At 44.3% G+C, this 17,815-nt stretch overlaps 1 protein-coding gene across 1 annotated transcript in view; it reads right to left on the reverse strand.

Annotated features, from left to right (window-relative positions):
* Nucleotides 1-479: 479 nt before the first annotated feature.
* The window catches only part of LOC126266641 (serine protease snake-like), a 156,596-nt gene continuing 139,260 nt past the window's right edge, over nucleotides 480-17,815 (reverse strand). The window contains exons 6-7 of the mRNA XM_049971032.1: nucleotides 17,290-17,441; nucleotides 480-3,791 (exon numbers count right to left, since the gene is read on the reverse strand). Coding sequence (XP_049826989.1) covers nucleotides 3,618-3,791; nucleotides 17,290-17,441 — 326 coding nt within the window. The 3' untranslated portion in view covers nucleotides 480-3,617. The remainder of the gene's footprint in view (nucleotides 3,792-17,289; nucleotides 17,442-17,815) is intronic.

Consider the following 17,815-nt stretch of genomic DNA (forward strand, 5'->3'; position numbering starts at 1 on the left):
ATGGTCGTTAATAAAGTATCACATGCAGCCACGTGGAGTGATGTACCTGTGTTCTGTGCTGTACACAAGACAACAATCCAGTCAACCGCCACAGTGCCACCTGGTTGACATACATGGTGATCACAGTGTTGACATCACTTCTCTGTCAGTCGCCAACTTGTGATAAAAATGAACATTTGTATGAGTTGCAATGTAGTTATGTTTATGTTTGTACATTATACAAGCATGACATATGTAATAGTTCCAGTGATTATGTAACAAGGTCTTTATCAGGCTGTAATACCATTATTGTAATGTCCATCCTGTGCAATCTTTGGGCGCATAGCTATTGTGATAAAACGGAAACACACATCTACGATTTTTAGAAATACATTAAAGAAAAAAATAGTTAAATATTTTGAAAGACAAAAAGTGTCAAAACGTAGTGTAAAACATTGGATTAATATATTAATATTAAATATATTGGATTAATAAATTGGTTTCACTTCAGTTACTTAAATTTTTTATTTATCCAAAGTTTGTAACACGTAACAGACACTTGGATTAAAAATTGGAAATCTTGTAAGCTTTCGGAATAGATTCTGAAAAAAAGGTTTTTTTTACATGAAAAACGTAGAACTGAAATACACATCTTTCATCTGAAACTTTTGAGCGATTTCATAGTGTTTCTTAATTACATGTGATGAAGTGCTAGTTCTAAAGTGCATCTTCTGTTCTGCTGCTGCTGAAAGGGAATACGTCACTTAGGCACTTCACGAAACAGTTTAGCATTCCATTATGCCTTGAATCACTGATACGTTCGTACTGAGGTTCGATATGGAATGCACCCTCATGGGAAGGCGGAATTTGTTCGCACCACTTCTTACTCTGCTGCAGTCTGTGTGCTGGTCAGAGCTTGTTTCGTTTCTCTGTTTCCCACTAAAGCCCCCCCCCCCCTCCCTCTCTCACAAATTGTAAAATGTTCAACAAACTGTACTGATACTCACCAAATACACACACACACACACACACACACACACAATATCACATATAGCATGTTTCGTACCAATAATTGTCTCAAGTAAGATGAAGCCAATTAGAACAATTAGAAAACATTGTGTGTTGACTAGATACAGAGCTCATCATCACATTTGTCTCTCACAGCACCAACCAGAGTCAAACTGATAAGATAATCTTAGTAAGTAACGCAATACTGTTTAACAGTCTGGCAGAGTTACATAAAAGCCAAAGCATCAGCATTATTATTTTGATTCTGCAGTAGCTATTCCAACAGATTCTGTCCTTTCCTCAGGAACAAAATTATTCAGCATCTTATCCTTACAGATAGGCAATATTTTGAAAGCCATAAAGTAATTAAATATCTACTCCACCACAAAATACTATCTTCGCTTACACAGGGCTTTATTGATTTGAGCAAAAGTGTAATCTGTATAATATCATGAATGTTGGGAACAAACGTAGCCCTCGAAACGGAAATATCTTTTTTTCACTTTATGATCTATATAACTGATGCAATACACCCAGTTGATACAAACACAGCTTACGTGTTAAGCAAAGCACAAAATAGAGGTATGAGTCCATCACCTGTCTCTCCACTCTGGCCTTCGTCTTTCCTTTTTCAGTGCATAATCTAAGAAGATTATAGTGGGACTAGTTCACAGCATCCAACTTGTGGCAATGGTAACAGTATGCAAATGCACCTGCTCCCCACCTCCTTTTATACTGGCGGGTCCAATTCCCCTGATCCACAGTGGTCGATTCCACATTACCGAGGGGTGTCCAAATACTTTTGACAAGACTGTGGTAATCCCCTGAAGATTGCTGTAGGGATAACCCACATCCCCTGAAAGCGTCTTTGTGTTGTTCATGTTTCACTTCCTAAAGAGATTCTAAATGAGGAGAAAGGGACTCTTCAACACATCTCTCAATTCAAACCAGAATGGTTCGATAATATTCACATTTGGAGAATATGGAAGTAATGGAGAATGTTTTTATTTCATTCTCAATTTCATCAAAACCGTCTCAGACATACACGCCATATGACTTGAGATACTTTCATCTCGGGTCACGCAATTGCATACAGGTATCAATGAGGCGTCTTTGAATGAATGAGATCACCTGAAATAAAACCATAGAGACACACATTGGACACATGTAAATAGAAGCGATCGTCTTAAAGAGACTTCTGTGGACAGTATGAATTGATAATCTCCATCGTATTGCTTGATGACAAATCACGCCACCTAGCATCTGCACTGCGCCACCTATTCATGTGGCCTACGATATCAACAACAGGTTACTACTGTCTCTTTGAAATTCTGAAGGTAGCAGTGGTAAAATAGAAGGACCAAAAGGTTATATACAACTAGTACAGAAGCCAGGCAGCAGTTACAAGAGTCGAGCGGCACTTGTTCTGGCGTAACCGCAAACGTCGGAACGAAAGACTGGAGAAGTCGGTGAGGAAATGGCGGAGAATGGTGCGTAGAATTGGGCCTCGCCGCTCCAGGCCCGTCCCCTGCAACAGGTGCGTATAAACGCTGCTCCTGCTAGCCTCGGACGGCTCACATCAGCATCTGATCGCGGACATTAGTTATCAGTGACGTGTGTAAAGTGTCGGCTGAACAGTTCACATATCAAGGATTCTAAATTATATTGCAAGTCGCCCTTCGTTTGCGAATACTATTTATAATTCTGTAAAGTTAAGTATTGTCAGTTGCTTTCTAGAAATAAAACTACTAATGTTGTTTGTCTGAAATTGTTTTACAGCGTTCCGAGAATGCTGCATGCTATAGGCACCCTATTAGTGACAAGTGGGCAAGACCCCACAGCTCGAATGGGCAGCAGTGGTTGAGAAGGGAGTGAGACACAGTTATAGCCTATCCTAGATGATATTCAGTCAGTACATTAAGCAACTAGGATACGAAACCAAAGAAATATTTGACGATAGAGTTACAGTACACCACAGAAGAAATAGAAACTTTGTGAGGCAGCAAATGACTTGGAAAAGTTATGGCAGTTAAGAGCACTTCGTGTTTTTTATCCTGCACGTAATACGTAACTTCAGTCCTACACTCTCCCAAATCTTAATCAGCATTGTGACTAAGTGAACAGTTGGTTCACGATGCTTGACCCTGTATACCACAGTATATGTATCTGAAGTGTGTAAGCAGACAAGCAGCGACAATACAGTAATTGTTTCCACTAGTTTCTCAAGTTATGCAAATGCTCTGCTGTGCGTCAGGTGTTTGGTCTCTTCTGACTAGTTCCTTGGTTTAATCTGGGTGTAGGGTTCTGGGTGCACCTAGTGAAGTGGCGGCACACAAGGCCACACTGCCCTTGCACAAGTGCTTGCCCGGCCTACAGACGTGTTCCCAGAACCAGCCCGGACAGCGCTTCCCGCTACTGAATGTGCAGGGTGTGCCAGCTGGCTGGTGCTGCGAGTGCCTGCCCGGGCCCCAGACGTGCCCCCCTATCCAGTCCAGGTAGTGTCCGACGCTGCAGAATGTGTTGGCCGTGCTGTCAGGCTGACGCTGAGAGCACCTGCCCCGGCCCCAGGCTGTCCAGTCCAGACGGCGCATCCGGTTGATGAACGTGCAGGGCGTGCCGTTCGGCTGGCACTACGAGTTCCCTTCTGGGCCCCAGACGTGCTCCTCTATCCAGTCCAGGTAGTGCGCCACGCTGGTGTACACCCCTGGCACGCTGCCCCCACATGGGCTGGGCCCCAGGCTGGTGATCCCCACCACGGTGTACAGGCCGTCGAAATCCACCTGCAGTGGGCCTCCAGAGTCGCCCTGAAAACATGCCAGAAAACCAGGGTTGTTAGCTTCCAATGTAGTAACACTGAAGGATTTGGAAGACATTACTCCATTAACGCCTTGACTGAACCTTGGAAAAGTATACTGAAGTATCCCCATGCCTTACATGAGCTTATTTCCGTTATTTCCAATACAGAAAAAATCCATACCTATAGTTGAAGAATGAGGTGATTGTACTTGAAGGTTAATGGATATGTTTAACTGAAACTTTTGAGGGGGAGATCACAACACAGAATATGTGAAAGGCGTGCATTTCCAGTTTCTAGCAATTTATTTATTTATTTTACACTGAGAAAGGTTGAATCATTGGCACAAGAAAAGCAGGAGAATTATATTGAGACATGGCACAGACAATTGGATGTGCAGATACCGTAGAAGAGTACACATGAATCCATCCAGAAGGACTAAACCGTGAGAATATTGTTGGCTTGTTCAAGTGGCTCTGTCATATAGACAGCTGACAACAGTAGAAATCCTGCTAAAAGTAACGGACCGTTTGCCACGCTGAATCGTAGTGAACAGATTGATTGAACCTGGGTTCTGGCATAGATTTTGCGTGCACCGTTTCCTGCTCACAGCACAGCTCACCAATGTGAGAGAGTTTTGCATGCTGCAGACTCCAGCGATGTGTGTCCCTTGTATCTGTGCTTCTCAGATCGACGCCAACAAGTCTGCAGGTGAGTGGGTGAAAAGCCAGAGGGAGCATCAATAATCCAGGTATATAGCTGTCCAACATCTGGAATCATGGTATGGCGAGCTACTGGGTATGCTAACAGCACTGACTTGTCAATTATTGAAGGAAGGCTGAATACTCGTCCGTATGCGACAAGACTGGTAAAACCTGTTGTTATACCCATCATGATTACAGTACTAAATGTCATATTCAGGCACACTAATGCAAGACCCCACAGTAAGCTTCCCACCATCAATGTCTTGAGGAATGTATAGATCATTGACTGATCTGGCCAGTTCGTTGACTGAATACCCTCAGAGACTGTATTCGGTGGGACGTGGTAACGTTTAACTTGTTACCAGAATCCAAGTAGCATGTGATGTCACGTGTTGGAGGCATTCCGATAAATTGCCTAGAATTTCGCTAGCATAACTTCTGGAGGCTGCTTCCACGCCAAAACAAATACAATAAAATGTTTATAGCTGAGTCACAACTCTTACTGATGCTGACGACAGACATCGGTTCTAAAAGGGATAATAATTTTTATATTTTAACATTCGTTACGTGATGAACAGTCCACCCTCTTAGCTGAATGGTCACCATATCTGACTGCCACGCAACAACCCTGGGTTCGATTCCTGGCCGGGACGGAGATTTTCTCTGGGTGTTGTGTTATCCTCATTAACATTTCGTCATCATCAACACGCCCAGTGTGGCGTCGAATCAAAAGACTTGCAACTTGCTGAACTTTCCCAGGTGGGGACTTCCAGCTGTCAGTGCCCTTGATCATTGTAAAGCTTGATAAATATTGTACTAGTGCTTCATCGCATAATACTTCCCATTTCCGACAGAGTGTCCGGCGAGGTGACTCAGATGCTAACGGCACTCACATCTGGAAGGACAAGGGTTAAAATTTACCTCCTGCGTTTTCTGCAGTTTCCTTAAAACCATGTCAGTCAAATGCATGGTAGTCCCTACATGAAGGCTACAGGCACCTGCGTATTCTCTTCTATTCCAGTGGGACTAACGCTCCGTCACTAATATGTTTCATTAAAAGAAGTCAAGTGATTAACTGCAATAATGTGAAGGAACAACTTGTACATCTGGAGCGCGGCACTGTAAATCAGAGATATTTCCAGAGAAAAAGAAACTTAAATGAGATTCCGTGGATGCATAGCAGAAACTGAGTGAACATATGATTTACGAAGTAAAACGTGATATGAAGATGGAAGCAGGGAAAACTTTAATTATAAGTTCTAAAAGATGACAGCAAAGATACCTGAGGAAGGAAATGTATGGTCTCGCTTCACATCTACAAACTCTTCAGATTTTTTAAGGGTTTTGATAAGAAGTTACATAACGCCATGTTGTGAGGTAACGGGCGAGTCGTCGCACTCTGAAAATAATCTAAGTTCGGAGGAAGCAGCGGCTACCGCTTGGGCTAGGCAAGGCGCGGCTCGTTAGCGAACACTTGGTGGCGAACGTTAGCCGGACGAGAGGGGCGGCCGCGTGGCTGGGCGAGGACGGTGCTTTGTGCCGGTGAAGGAGACGTCTCTGCCGGGAGTGCCAAAGATGGCGGACTTTGTGAAACCTTAATGGCAGATGTTTCACAGTTCGTATAGAAATTAATAGTAGGCAGAGGAATCATGATACCTCAACATGTCTGTGCCTCGTGATGACTGGGTGTTGTGTGATGTACTTAGGTTAGTTAGATTTAAGTAGTTCTAAGTACTAGGGGACTGATGACCATAGATGTTAAGTCCCATAGCGCTCAGAGCCATTTGAGCATTATTTGCATGACGATTCTGATGGTGTAATCGGATTTTTAATACCTTTATTAGTTTAAACTTTAGTATCTGACGATAAATTATACAAGTAACACCCAGCAACGAATTTCCAGAATGTAAACGCTTCATCCGATTTTGTCGATCGACGTGTCTTTAGAAAGCTATTAGTGTAAACCATAACTGGTATAAATTACAGGCACGTAACTTGAATAGTACATGAGTTATTGGAGGTCAAAGCAGCCGATTACTATCGATCGCGTCAGGCCATAAGTACTCCACAGTTCCACGAAAAATGGGTAGCAGCTTGCTTGTAAATATATTTATTCCTCTACGTCTTTGTTGATATCCGATATATACTATTCATGAAGAAACAGATTAAATATTTACTGTGTCTTAGAAAGCACAGAGACAATAGGCTCCTGGCGTACCTTTTGCTTCTTTCCTTTTGATATATGTTTATTTAATTGTTTGTTGTTGTTGTTGTTGTGGTCTTCAGTCCAGAGACTGGTCTGATGCAGCTCTCCATGCTACTCTATCCTGTGCAAGCTTCTTCATCTTCCTGTACCTACTGCAGCCTACATCCTTCTGAATCTGCTTAGTGTATTCATCTCTTGGTCTCCCTCTACGATTTTTACCCTCCACGCTGCCTTCCAATACTAAATTGGTGATCCCTTGATGCCTCAGAACATGTCCTACCAACCGATCTCCTCTTCTAGTCACGTTGTGCCACAAACTCCTCTTCTCCCCAATTCTGTTCAATACCTCGTTCGTCATAAGTTATGTGATCAACCCATCTAATCTTCAGCATTCTCCTGTAGCACCACATTTCGAAAGCTTCTATTCTCTTCTTGTCCAAACTATTTATGGTCCATGTTTCACTTCCATACATGGCTAAACTCCATACAAATACTTGCTATGTTGTTGTTCATAACTAATTGCGTCAAGTAGGAATCTATTATACCCGCTTATTCAACTTATATTTTATTTTATTGCTGGGCCATCGACACCAAGAAATATACCGCATTCTCAAAAGTAATTCTACTGTTGTACTCATCATTTGAAGTCGTTAAGATAGTACATCTACATTCTACATTTATTCTCCGCAAGCCACCCAACGGTGCCGCTGTCATTACCTCCCTTTCCTGTTCCAGTCACGTACGGTTCGCGGGAAGAACGCCTGCCTGAAAGCCTCCGTGCGCGCTCGAATCTCTCTAATTTTACATTCGTGATCTCCTCGGAAGGTATAAGTAGGGGGAAGCAATATATTCGATATCTCATCCAGAAACGCACCCTCTCGAAATGTGGACAGCAAGCTACACCGCGATGCAGAGCGTCTCTCTTGCAGAGTCTGCCACTTGAGTTTGCTAAACATCTCCGTAACGCTATCACGCTTACCAGATAACCCTGTGACGAAACGCGCCGCTCTTCTTTGAATCTTCTCTATCTCCTCTGTCAACCCGACCTGGTACGGATCCCACACTGATGAGCAATACTCAATTATAGATCGAACCAGTGTTTTGTAAGCCACCTCCTTTGTTGATGGACTACATTTTCTAAGGACTCTCCCAATGAATCTCAGCCTGGCACCCACCTTATCAACAATTAATTTTATATGAGCATTCCACTTCAGATCGTCCCTTGCGTATACTCCCAGATATTTTACAGAAGTAACTGTTACCAGTGTTTGCTCCGCTATCATATAATCATACAATAAAGGATCCTTACTTCTATGTTTTCGCAATACATTACATTTGTCTATGTTAAGGGTCAGTTGCCACTCCCTGCACCAAGTGCCTATCCTTTGCAGATCTTCCTGCATTTTGGTGCAACTTCTCTGTATACTACAGCATCACCCGCGAAAAGCCGCATGGAACTTCCGACACTATCTACTAGGTCATTTATATATATTCTGAAAAGCAATGGTCCCATAACACTCCCCTGTGGCACGCCAGAGGTGTTCTGTTCTGTTTGCTAAAAACTCTTCAATCCAGCCACACAGCTGGTCTGATATTCCGTAGGCTCTTACTTTGCTTATCAGGCGACAGTGTGGAATTGTATCGAACGCCTTCCGGATGTCAAGGAAAATGGCATCTACCTGGGAGCCTGTATTTAATATTTTCTTGGTCTCATGAAAAAATAAAGCTAGTTGGGTCTCACACGATCGCTGTTTCCAGAATCCGTGTTGATTCCTACAGAGTAGATTCTGGGTTTCCAGAAATGACACGATACGCGAACAAAAAACATGTTCTAAAATTCTACAACAGATCGATGTCAGAGATATAGGCCTATAGTTTTGCGCATCTGCTCGACGACGCTTCTTGGAAACTGGAACTACCTGTGTTTTTTCCAATCATTTGGAACCTTCCGTTCCTCTAGAGACTTGAGGTACACGGCTGTTAGTAGGGGGGCAAGTTCTTTCGCGTACTCTGTGTAGAATCGAATTGGTGTCCCGTCATGCCCAGTGGACTTTCCTCTGTTGAGTGATTTCAGTTGCTTTTCTATTCCTTGGACCCTTACTTCTATGTCAGCCATTTTTTACTCCATTAAGTTTCGGGAATGCAGCCGCATGAATTCTGCTGACTGTGTAGTTTTCGTCAGTGTTTTGTGTATTAGAAAAGGTGTCTCCGTAACAAGTACGTTTTCTTTTATCACAATCCACTTTGGTTTTCGTGTATTCGTTAACTTATAATGAAGGACATAAAAGTGAGGGCTATGCTAGCCAGTTATTTTGCATTTCCAAATGACGACGAAGAACTCTGCCGGAGAAACTTTCAACGAGGTGTCTAAAAGTCTGTCGGGGAATGGCGACCCATTGAAACTTCCTGGCAGATTAAAACTGTGTGCCGGACCGAGACTCGAACTTGGGACCTTTGCCTCTCGTGGGCAAGTGGTCTACCATCTGAGCTACCTAGGCACGACTACGCCCCGTCCTCACAGCTTCACTTTTGCCAGTATCTCGTCTCCTACCTTCCAAAATTTACAGAAGCTCCGCTGCAGAGTGAAAATTTCATTCTGGAAACTTCCCCCAGGCTGTGGCTAAGCCATGTCTCCGCAATATCGTTTCTTTCAGGAGTGCTAGTTGTGCAAGGTTCGTAGGAGAGCTTCTGCAAAGTTTGGAAGGTAGGAGACGAGGTACTGGCAGAAGTGAAGGTGTGAGGACGGATCGTGAGTCGTTCTTGGGTTGCTCAGATGGTAAAGCACTTGCCAGCGAAAGGCAAAGTTCTAGAGTTCGAGTCTCGGTCCGGCACACAGTTTTAATCTGCCAGGAAGTTTCATATCAGCGCACACTCCGCTGCAGAGTGAAAAACTCATTCTGGCGACCCATTCTCCCTCAAAAGCAGAAACCAAAGAAGGTAGTGATGTTGGACACTGCTTCCTGGATTGAAATCTATGTTCTAACGCCTCCCGAAGGTGCTCCAGTCATTTCAGGTCGGGACTCTGGGCAACACAACGTTGTTAGCCATAAACCATTTTCTCACAGACGCCGCCTTATGACAGCGTGTGCTGGCATCCTGATAGCGTCACCGTTTTCGAATTCCTTCCTCTGCTGTACGCAGGACAGAATGCTGTAAAACGTGTTCATATCCTTCCACACTTAGCGTTTTCCTAGGCACAGTGAGGGTACCACACCATGACCACGCTACCGTACCACCACCTTCACTGTGCTTCACTACCGGTACCACACATTACGGCAGGTAAACGTTTTCCAGGCATTCGCAAAAAGCAAACCCTTCCATCGGATTACCAGATGATACAGCGCGATTCAGCACTGCAGAATCACTAGTTTCCAGTCATACTCATGTAAGGCATTGTCATATCGCTGGTTCGGTTGCGGAGAATCTTTGTTAGCGGCTGCATTTGCAAAGTCGAGCACGGGACACGGAGCTGCTATGTTGTGTTGTGGGCAGCTCTGCATGGGAAACGCATTATTGTGGAAGTTCAAGGGTGGCTGCAAGTACTATTATTGTGAAGTAACGAGATATGGAAGTGGATACAGTGAAAAGTGCGTAAAAGAGTAGTTAAATGTGAGCAGTTCCGCCGATAACGTATTTGAGTATCCGCCCGTTGCGTGTCGCACCGTACAACACTAATCACCCGCGCCGTTTTCGCCCTTCCAGAATGAAACTGATGTGAATCAGTAAAATAGTTTACCAGAAAGCAGTGCAATCAAGTGCCAGTGTCTCGTAGCGAGCGTGAGAGCATGCGATAGGTCACCACGTTTCCGCATCATCAACAATAATGCGGGTAGCGACGGTTACGTGCATGCCCGAACAAGTGAGAAATGTAAATGAACAGCGATATACTGTATTACTGCAAGTGTCAAGAAGGACTGGTAGGAGATATCTGTGTGCGCTTGACGACCGTAAGGACTTCGGTTCGCCCATTCGGCTTCTTCCACGTCAGCCGCAATCAGCCGCGTCGTGTCGGCTACGCGTACGCTCGTCCAAGTGTTAATTGTGGACAGGTAACCATCATCATTGCCTGTGTATCTATCACCGCAGGTTCGGCCACGGTAAGACTATGAAACACGTGTGACGTCGCGAAGTACGATAGTGACAGACATTAACATCGTCAAGAGTACTGTACACTAATAAGGGGATCTGCATCTACATGACTACTCTGCAATTCACATTTAAGTGCTTGGCAGAGGGTTCATCGAACCACAACCATACTATCTCTCTACCATTCCACTCCCAAACAGCGCGCAGGAAAAACGAACACCTAAACCTTTATGTTCGAGCTCTGACTTCTCTTATTTCATTTTGATGATCATTCCTACCTATGTAGGGTGGGCTCAACAAAATATTTTCGCATTCGGAAGAGAAAGTTGGTGACTGATATTTCGTAAATATATCTCGCCGCGACGAAAAACGTCTTTGCTTTAATGACTTCCATCCCAGCTCGCGTATCATATCTGCCACACTCTCTCCCCTATTACGTGATAATACAAAACGAGCTACCCTTTTTTGCACCCTTTCAATGTCCTCCGTCAATCCTACCTGGTAAGGATCCCACACCGCGCAGCAATATTCTAACAGAGGACGAACGAGTGTAGTGTAACCTGTCTCTTTAGTGGATTTGTTGCATCTTCTAAGTCTCCTGCCAATGAAACGCAACCTTTGGCTCGCCTTCCCCACAATATTATATATGTGGTCTTTCCAACTGAAGTTGTTCGTAATTTTAACACGCAGGCACTTAGTTGAATTGACAGCCTTGAGAATTGTACTATTTATTGAGTAATCGAATTGTAACTGATTTCTTTTGGAACTCATGTGGATCACCTCACACTTTTCGTTATTTCGTGTCAACTGCCACCTGTCACACCATACAGCAATCTTTTCTAAATCGCTTTGCAACTGATACTGGTCTTCGGGTGACCTTACTAGACGGTAAATTACAGCATCATCTGAGAACAACTTAAGAGAACTGCTCAGATTGTCACCCAGGTCATTTACATAGATCAGGAACAGCAGAGGTCCCAGGACGCTTTCCTGGGGAACACATGATATCACTTCAGTTTTACTCGATGATTTGCCGTCTAGTACTACGAACTGCGACCTTCCTGACAGTAAATCACGAATCCAGTCGCACAACTGACACGATACCCCGTAGCCCCGCATCTTGATTAGAAGTCGCTTGTGAGGAACGGTGTCAAAAGCTTTTCGGAAATCTAGAAATACGGAATCAACTTGAGATCCCCTGTCGATAGCGGCCATAACTTCGTGCGAATAAAGAGCTAGCTGCGCTGCACAAGATCGATGTTTTCTGAAACCATGCTGATTACGTATCAATAGATAGTTCCCTTCGAGGTGATTCATAATGTTTGAATACAGTATATGCTCCAAAACCCTACTGCAAACCGACGTCAATGGTATAGGTCTGTAGTTCGATGGATTACTCCTACTACCCTTCTTTAACACTGGTGCGACCTGCGCAATTTTCCAATCTGTAGGTACAGATCTATCGGTGAGCGACTGTGACCTTACATCAAATTAGCAGGAATGTTAATTGGCATCAACACTTACGACTCACTGTGTAAAAAGTGCAACCTGCGAGTTTCTTATCGTCTGAGAATATAATTGTTCATACCAGACGTAGGACAGTGTTGTTTTTAGTGTAGAGTAGCTCCCCTAAAACCGGTTGCAAATTTATATACATGAATTCAGGCAAGCCAGCAGCAGCGTGGAGCAGAACAGTACGACCGCCGCGGGATTACCAGGTAAGTGGCGTGGACAGGACGTGCGGTAGATGAGAGAACAGCTCAAGAGTCCCCCACCAGTTGTGCTCCTGAGCGCGTCACACTCTGTCTAGTGGTTTCGCTCTTTGCACCACCTCAAGCGTCGCTTGGCATTTACAGAAACGTATGGATTATGAGGACGTGCTCGACCATTATGTACCATTTTTCTGATCTCGCTACACTCAATCACTGTGCTAGATGGACTGCTAGCAGCATTTTGTGACTCGCGAGTGATTTCTTCCGCCGATATTACGCTATTTCTTCCGCCCACCATCCGTACTGCTCGACGGTTTCTGTCGGTCGGTACATAGCATCTGCCTGGTTTTGGTTTAGTCGTTGCTGTTCCTCCTCGTATCCACTTCACGATCACATGACCAACAATCGACCTGGGCAGCTTTCGGGCGCGCTGAAACGTCCCACGTCCAAAGACCAGTCCACGTTCGAAGTCACCGACCTCACCAGACAGATCGATTCTGCTGCTGCGGCTTCTCTGCCGGCGACACGACACTCTCAGCCCCCTTTCACAATGGCGGGGTCCGCCTCTCAAGACATGTAGGGCGTAACAGCAACGATGCAGTAAAATACCTTCTGCACCATCCAGAAGTTTAATATCCGTTGACAGCTTGTACTATATTTCTGTTTCTGAATCTGTAAGCTTTATTACAGAAACACCGTATATTTAATACGTAATCGATGTTATAGTGTAATAGTGTATTTATTTCTGACTCTATGTAATTATAATGAAAATATTGTAAATTGTAGGGAAATAGCCAAGGAAACTTCCTTTACATGTATCAGCGACGACGAAATGGCAGTAGCTGTGCCTTCGTTAGTCTTTGCGCATGGAGAGCCTCTGTCGCGTTGAGGGCAGACAGGAGGCAGAGCAGCATGTAATATTAAAGGGTGCGGAAGTGTTTGTCGGGCGCTCGTCAATGTAGACGCGCCTGAGTTGTTAACCCGCGAGTGTTGAGCTCACGGGAGGAGAGGACAGGGGGAGGACGTAAAGGTAATTTCTGGAGTACCACAAGAAAGAGAGACAGGACCGTCATGGTTTACGGCGAATATAAATGATCTAGCAGAAAGCGTCGGAAGTTCTTTAAGACTGTGTCGCAGTTGATGATACTTACAGAAATTGATGAACGGTGCGAGCTCTGGCAGTTGACCCTGAACTTAAATAAATACACTGAAGAGACAAAGAAACTGGTACACCCGCCTACTACAGTGTAGGGCCCCCGCGAGCACGCAGAAGCGCCACAACACGACGTGGCATGCACTCCACTAATGGCTGAAGTAGTGATGGAGGGAGCTGACACCATGAGTCGTATCTAGACGCATCAGGGGTCCCATGTCACTCCAACTGCACACGACCCACACCGTCCCACACCGTTACTGAGCCTCCACCAGCTTGAACAGTCCCCTGCTGACATTCAATGTCCATGGATTCATGACGTTTTCTCCAGACTCGTACACGTCCATCCGCTCGATACAATTTGAAACGAGACTCGACCGACCAGGCAACATGTTTCTATACATCAACAGTCCAATGTCGGTGTTGATGGGCTCAGGTGAGGTGTAAAACTTTGTATCGTGCAGTCATCAAGGGTACACGAGGGCGTCTTCGACTCCGAAAGCCCATATCTATGATTTTTCGTTGAATGGTGCGCACACTGACGCTTATTAATGGACCAGCAGTGAAATCTGCAGCAATCTGCTGAAGGATTCCACTTCTGTCACGATGAACCGTTCTCTTCAGTCGTGTTTGTTCCCGTTCTTGCAGGAACTTTTCCCGCCGCGGCGATGTCGGAAAATCGATATTTTACCGAATTCCTGATATTCACGGTACACTCGTGAAATAGTCGTACTGGAAAATCCCCACTTCATCGGAACCTCGGAGATGCTGTGTCCTATCGCTCGTGCGCCGATTATAAGACCACGTTGAAACTCACTTAAACCTTGATGACCTGGCATCGTAGCAGCAGTAACCGATACAACAACAACTGCGGCAGACACTTGCTGTCTTATATAGTCATCGCCGACTGCAGTCCCGTATTCTGCCTGTTTATATCTATTTGTATTTAAATACGCATGCTTATACCAGTTTCATTGGAAATAAGTCCGCTATTGTACAGCTACACTATTGATGATAAGTTGCTGGGAACAGTATCTACCGTAAAATCTCTAGGAGTAGCTGTCCAGGGAGTGAAATGCCAGACTGACATTCACAGTATAATCTTAATGAAAGTTAGCTCATCCACGAAGGACGTGGCTTACAAGGAGCTTGTTCGGCCGATTCATGAGTATTGTTCATCAGTCTGGGGCCTTTACCATGTAGAACTGACAGAAGCGATAGAGATCCAATGAAGAGCGATGAGTTTCGTCAAGGGATCGTTTAGTCGGTGCGAGAGAATGACAGAGACGCTCAGCGACTGCAGTTGCTGACGTTACAAAAGAATCATTGGGCATCATGGAGAGGTTTGCTATCGAAATTTCGAGAGAATACTTTTCAGGATCAGATGGACAACTTAACACTGCGTCCCAGAAACGTCGCGAAATGACAACGTCGAGAAAATTCGATAAATTAGCTGTAATTCAGAGGCTTACCAACAATGGTTCTTTCCACGCGTAATTCGCGAGTGGAACAGGAAAGGAAGGTATCAGTTAGTGCCAGAAGTACCCTCCACCAAACAACGCTAGGTGGCTTGCGGAGCAGGATGTAGACTGAATCATCGCCCCAAGGGAAGGAGTGGTTCCACTGATGCCCCTTTGTGCTTCACCCTGACACCTGATCGGCGGTGTCTCTGAAGCCCTTTCCTCGGGTACCCATTAGAATCCAGCGTTCCTCCAATGCAGAGGCGCCAGGAGAAGGGGTGAGATGTGGGTAAGAGGGGTTGTGAGGGCTTCCCCATCATATGACAAGTCCACGGGGTGTTGGGCAGAATTGTGGTGAAATTTGGTGGCTGTGTGATATCACTAACCCATCTTACTCCTCACATTAACTTCTGGGCTCTGGCCTTTCCTCACATATTGTCGACACATTGCTGTTTGAAGCGAGGACGAGTCCGTGGGTGAAGTAGCAGGGCGCCGCGCTTTTGCACCACACTCGGCAACATTGTAGGCCCATCGCAGCCAAATTTAAAACTCATGCGTCACAGTGGGAGCCAGTTACGGAGTTTGTCATCGTGTTGCGCAGTGTAGTTTCATTTACGTGTGCCTACAGCCTGTTATTAACCTGAGTCATGCTGCTGGTGATAGGATCCGGGCATAAATTCCAAAAGTTACCTTAGTGTCGTAATAGTGAAGAGAAAACTGTCTTGTTTTCATATCAGAGTCTGTCATAACTTTTTGTTATTTTGAGAAACCCCTTAGCCGAATTTAAAAGGTCACAAACTTTACGATCTACCTGCTACATAATGTTGAAATAAAATTAAATTTTGTTTTGCTAATTGCAGCAAGTTAATGTGAATTTATGTGTACTTCTGTCAATGGGACGTCTATATAAAGAAAGTTGGAAATTCATTTCCTCTGTTAATTTAGTTATTACTTGGCTCAGAACCAGAAAGGACAATTTCGTACCCGCACTTGTGACTGAGTGATCTGCTTATTAATTAATATCTCACTCATAAACAGTTTTACACGTAAAACGACGTTCAACAGCTTTCTCATGAAACAGGTAATGCTAACAGTAAATGAGTAATTAAAATTTTGGGTTCAGATATTGCAATTTCTTTAACCATTAAAAGTATGTCCGAACGTGCCCCGCGAACATAATGTAACGTTGATACAACAGGTTATTGTAGGTTTGTGTGATCTAACAGAAACGAATTACACTCTGCCTTGTTTAGTGCAGTATTTACGGAATGCAGAAGAATAATTAACTTTGAGTCCTATTGCTTCAGTTAACCATTAGTAACTCGATCCCAGTCAAAAGTTTGTGAAATGACAGCTCAAATGAGTTGCACGGTAGCGTAAGAGGGGAGGGGTGTTACAGAGTGAAAGACCGAATTACTAAACGAACGGTATCTAACTATATAAGTTAATCCGAATTAAGTACTTTAGTGTGCAACTAATCTCAACATAACAAAGCACTATCTACACTGAATATCTCGAGCATTCCAGAAAAGGGCTACCTGTTCTGATGTGCCGACGCATCAAATTTAAAACATTCCTTTATGTTTCCAAAGAACCCTTGCAATGCAAAACATTTACGGTTTCCAATATAAATGGAGGTAAGTAAGCATAAACTTGTAAAATTTCCGGCCCCTTGATCAGTTTTGCTGTTCCCTAGCGCGTATTGTGTCAGCGGCAATCGAACCTTTCCTTTCAATCTGCTGTTAGTGTTGACTGAAGCATAAATTTAGAAAGGAGAAACTTGAGCTTTAATTTAATATCATTTGTAATGAAGAAATTACATATTTCAGGTAAATCCATTCACATCGTATAATTAGACCAGTTCCACTACTCGTGGCCCGTATCTCTCCATACCGAATCACACGCGACATTACGTTCCATAAACGTTACGCAAGCGCATCGCCACTAGCGCCGTGCAGCGGCCACATGCGGCAGCTCGCCATCAACAGTGTGTCCCTCAGTCTTCACCGACCGGACGATTGTCGTGTTGACAACGTGTCACCACAACTCACAGTTCGGAAGTTGCGAAGAGTGTTTCAGACACTAGGTGGGGACACGCCTTTACTCGGCAGAGATCAGATAACGATCAGCGCAGAGGACCCTCTGAGATACAGCTACAAGAGACCAAAGTGGAGGCAGTCAGCTTACCGCGCAAGTGTCCGATTTGCCGTCAGGGTCGCCCGCGCAGATGATGGAGCTGTTGAGCCCCTGCGGAAACTTCCTCTTGTAGTACTTCTCACACCTCTCGAGTGGAAGTATACTGATCTCAGTCTTAAGCAGTTTAGCGCTTGACTTTAAGCCTGAAAGAATAAAATAATTGTTAAGGGCAACCTCTGATGTACATTATCATTTTTTTTTCTTTATGAGAAATTGTCATAGTAGTTACAATTGTTTTCTACGACACAGGTTCTAAGTGATATCTGTTAATAAAAGGTAAGTGTAAACTAAACATGTAGTAGTAGATAGTGTAGTTACCTTACTTGTCAGTCTTTTACGAACAGTTAGTTACTTCTTAGCAAACAGACGAATAAAATAAACTTTTTATCAAGAAACCACTCTAGAGTCCGATCTGAACTAGACGTCGCTTGTTAGGTAGTGTTCCCAGCGTGTTTCCACTCACGCTGATCTGTTCGAAGCCAAATCTCAGGGAGCCGGGCTTCGCATACCTTGCTAT

The sequence above is a fragment of the Schistocerca gregaria genome, chromosome 4 (genome assembly GCF_023897955.1).
Source record: "Schistocerca gregaria isolate iqSchGreg1 chromosome 4, iqSchGreg1.2, whole genome shotgun sequence".
Taxonomy (NCBI): Eukaryota; Metazoa; Arthropoda; class Insecta; order Orthoptera; family Acrididae; genus Schistocerca; species Schistocerca gregaria.